The sequence below is a fragment of the Pyxicephalus adspersus genome, chromosome 10 (assembly GCF_032062135.1).
Source record: "Pyxicephalus adspersus chromosome 10, UCB_Pads_2.0, whole genome shotgun sequence".
Lineage (NCBI taxonomy): Eukaryota > Metazoa > Chordata > Amphibia > Anura > Pyxicephalidae > Pyxicephalus > Pyxicephalus adspersus.
In genome coordinates this window covers 59,998,693-60,002,498 of record NC_092867.1, presented here as the reverse complement: position 1 = coordinate 60,002,498, position 3,806 = coordinate 59,998,693, and the positions used below count along the sequence as shown (strand labels likewise).

At 43.9% G+C, this 3,806-nt stretch overlaps 1 protein-coding gene across 1 annotated transcript; it reads right to left on the bottom strand.

The window, feature by feature from the left end:
* Window positions 1-6: 6 nt before the first annotated feature.
* Window positions 7-2,024, bottom strand: LOC140339012 (uncharacterized). The gene has a single exon (XM_072423487.1). The coding sequence runs from the start codon at window positions 1,876-1,878 to the stop codon at window positions 253-255; it is 1,626 nt and encodes a 541-aa protein (XP_072279588.1). The 5' UTR covers window positions 1,879-2,024; the 3' UTR covers window positions 7-252.
* Window positions 2,025-3,806: the final 1,782 nt, after the last annotated feature.

Genomic DNA, 3,806 nt, shown 5'->3' with positions numbered 1-3,806 from the left:
GGTTAGAAAATCTCCCTGCTGGGAGTAAACTTCTTCTCCATTCCTACAACTGTTTTCATTAGTGGCCGTCTTTGGTATTTCCTGGTATGAAGATAAAAATGGCGTCGCGTGTAAATCCACCAGTGTGTTTAAGAAGACCTCCTCTATGAATGAAACATTTCCCGCATTCTGTAAACATGGAATAGGACGCGACTGATGATAAAGTAGTGATGTAGTCCCAGTAAAACATTTCCCACACACAGTGCATGCATATCAACGCTGACCTGTGTGAACTTTCTGATGTTTAACAAGTCCAATTTTGCTACAAAAACCTTTCCCACATTCTGAGCATGAATAAGGACGCTCACCTGTGTGAACTATCTGGTGCTTAATAACGTGTGATTTCTGAATGAATCTTTTCCCACAGTCTGAACAGGAATAAGGACGTTCACCTGTGTGGATTCTCTGGTGTACTTTAAGTATTTGTTTCTTTTTAAAACATTGCCCGCACTCTGAACATGGAAAAGGACGCTCATCTGTGTGAACCGTCTGATGTCTAACAAGACTTTCTTTTAAATTAAAAGATTTCCCACAGTCTGAACAGGAAAAAGGATGCACACCTGTATGAATCACTTGGTGTGTAAGAAGTGATGCCTTTACAGCAAAATCCTTCCCGCACTCTGAACATGAATATGGACGCTCACCTGTGTGAATTTTCTGGTGTTCAACAAGTCCATTTTTCCCACTGAATCTTTTCCCACATTCTGAGCATGAATAAGGACGTTCACCTGTATGACTTCTCTGGTGAATAAGAAGTTGTCCATTCTGAAAAAAACATTTCCCACAATCCGAACAGGAATAAGGACGCTCACCTGTGTGAATTCTCTGGTGTTGTTGAAGTGTTTGTTTCTGTCTGAAACCTTTCCCGCATACTGAACAGGAAAATGGACGTTCACCTGTGTGAATTCTCTGGTGTGTGCGAAGTTTGTGGTTTTGAGTAAATGATTTCCCGCATTCTGAACATGAAAAAGGACGTTCACCCGTGTGAATTTTCCGGTGTCTGAGAAGTGTGTTGTATCTAGTAAATGATTTCCCACACTCGGAACATGAAAAAGGACGTTCACCCGTGTGAATTTTCTGGTGTGTGAGAAGTTTGTGGATTTCAGTAAATGATTTTCCACACTCTGAGCAGGAGTAAAGTTCACCTGTGTGAATTCTCTGGTGTTGTTGAAGCGTTTGTTTCTTTGTGAAACCTTTCCCACACTCTGAACAGGAGTAAGGACGTTCACCTGTGTGAATTCTCAGGTGATTCCAAAGTAATTGTTTCTCTATGAACTTTTTTCCGCACTCGGAACAAGAAAACGGACGCTCTCCAGTATGAATTCTTTGGTGTATAACAAGTGTTGCTTTCTGACTAAAACTTTTCCCACACACTGAACATGAAAAAGGACGCTCACCGGTGTGAATTTTCTGATGTCTGAGAAGTTTGTGGGTTTCAGGAAATGATTTCCCACACACTGAACATGAAAAAGGTCGTTCACCAGTGTGAATTCTCCGGTGTTTGATAAGTGTATTGTGGCTAGTAAACGATTTACTGCATTCTGAACAGGAATAAGGGCGCACACCTGTATGAATCACTTGGTGTGTAAGAAGTGATGCCTTTGCAGTGAAACCTTTCCCGCACTCTGAACATGAATATTTAAGCTCACCTGTGTGAACTGACTGGTGATGAAGTAGTGATGATTTATAACTAAAACTTTTTCCACACTCTGAGCATGCATATGGACGCTCACCTGTGTGAACTCTCTGGTGTCTAACAAGTCCATTTTTCCAACTAAAACTTTGCCCACACTCTAAACATGAATATGGACGCTCTCCTGTGTGACTTCTGTGGTGCATAAGAAAATGTCCAATCTGAATAAAACTTTTCCCACACTCTAAACAAGAATAGGGACGTTCACCGGTGTGAATTCTCTGGTGTTTTTGAAGCGTTTGTTTGTCTCTGAAACTTTTATCACACTCTGAACAGGAAAAGGGACGCTCACCTGTGTGAGTTTTCTGATGTAGAAGAAGATGTCTTTTCTCAGTGAAATTCTTCCCGCACTCTGAACATGAAAAAGGACGATCACCGGTGTGACTTCTCTGGTGTGCCAGAAGTTTGTGGTTTTGAGTAAATGATTTCCCGCACTCTAAACATGAAAAAGGACGTTCGCCGCTAGTCAACCAAAGCCAACAGTCACAAGGCCCGGCTCATTACACATACGCCATTTCAATTCTGTGCGCAATTCCCATCTGATTGTCTATGGCAGAGTTTAGGAACCTCCAGCCTTTCGGCCAGATACGGACTAGCCAGCCTTATCCCGGCCTGCAGGGGGCGGTATTCCGCAGCCCTTGAGCCTCCTTGTTATGCCTACCTTCCCTATTTACCACGGCCGGCGTTAACATTTTCACCACTAGGGTAAGGGGACATTCCCTCTTCTCCATATCCATTGTGGAGGAGAGGGATTTCCCTTCAGGGGCGCTCCTGGTGGGGAAGGAGCAATCAGTGGTGGGGGGGTCCCTAATATGCAAACTCTGTTTGGAGACCTTGATCTTGAAATAGCCAATCACTACAATTTTTATTTTATATACAAGGGTAAATAACCCTTTGTTTTATTCTTTTTTTCAAAATGTACCCTGAAAATTTTACGTTTGTACAATAATCAGTGTGAGACATATGAAGGTTTATACATGATAATGACAGCAGCATGGACACAGACACAGCTCTCATGCTGTACAAGGGGCGGGGTTATCTCACAGTGCAAAGTGGGCGGGGGCACAACTGATCTCTGAGTTCTATAGGACACGCCCACTCTCCGGGAGCTCACTTAAAGGAGACCTAAACTCAGAAATTTCACTTTACATAGAGGTGTAGTCAACCCTTTTATGTATAGTAAAAATTCTCCCCCTCAATTCTTGATCGCCTAGGCGATGGATAATGAATGGGGCTGCAATACCTCCCAGGGTGCGTGGTGTAGGTACCCCAGGAGGCTCTGCACTCCAATTCAATATTGATCGCTTAGGTGATCGATGATTTAGGAGGCGGTGCTGCACCCTTTTTTTTTAAAAAAAGGATGAGGACTTCTATTTCCAGTGCCCAATGAAGTAGTGGCTAAGAGGAGAGGATCCCTTCCACCCGGGTTCATTCCTGTCTATTTCACCCGTTCCACGCTTGTACTCACGGTACCTGGCCACCTTTGTGACGCCTCCGGATGGACAAATACCTGGACTGATGCAGCCAGACCGTCCTCGCTCACAGTAAGCAGCGCCAGGCAAAGATCACGCCATGATGTCCAAGATGGCCGACGCAGCCTCTTCTCAAGTGCCTGATACTACTCTTGCTGGTGGGGGGACTGATCAGAGCGAGGAGTACTCACGTATTGCAGATTCTTTTGAAGCGGGCAATACAGGAGGCAGTCAACAATGCAAATGGTAAGGGGGTTGTATCTCTTAGGGAGGAAGACCCCGAGGGTCCATTCTGCGGAAGATAAAGTTACGGCTGTTGGGGATGACCTGCAGCATGTTCAGGGCTCTATATTCGATATGAATAAATGTATAGAATATCTCACTGATAACATAGATGGACTTGAGATTTATATTAGAAGAAATAATCTTTGCATATTCGGAGTGCCAGGACAATTACATGAACTGTGTTCCGTGACTATCCCTTCCCAAATGGGAACTCCTCAACCATGTACAGTAGACAGAGCACACCACTTGGGACCGCAAAGACTTAATAATAATAATCTCTGACCAGTGATAGTTAGATACAGGGATTACACTGACAA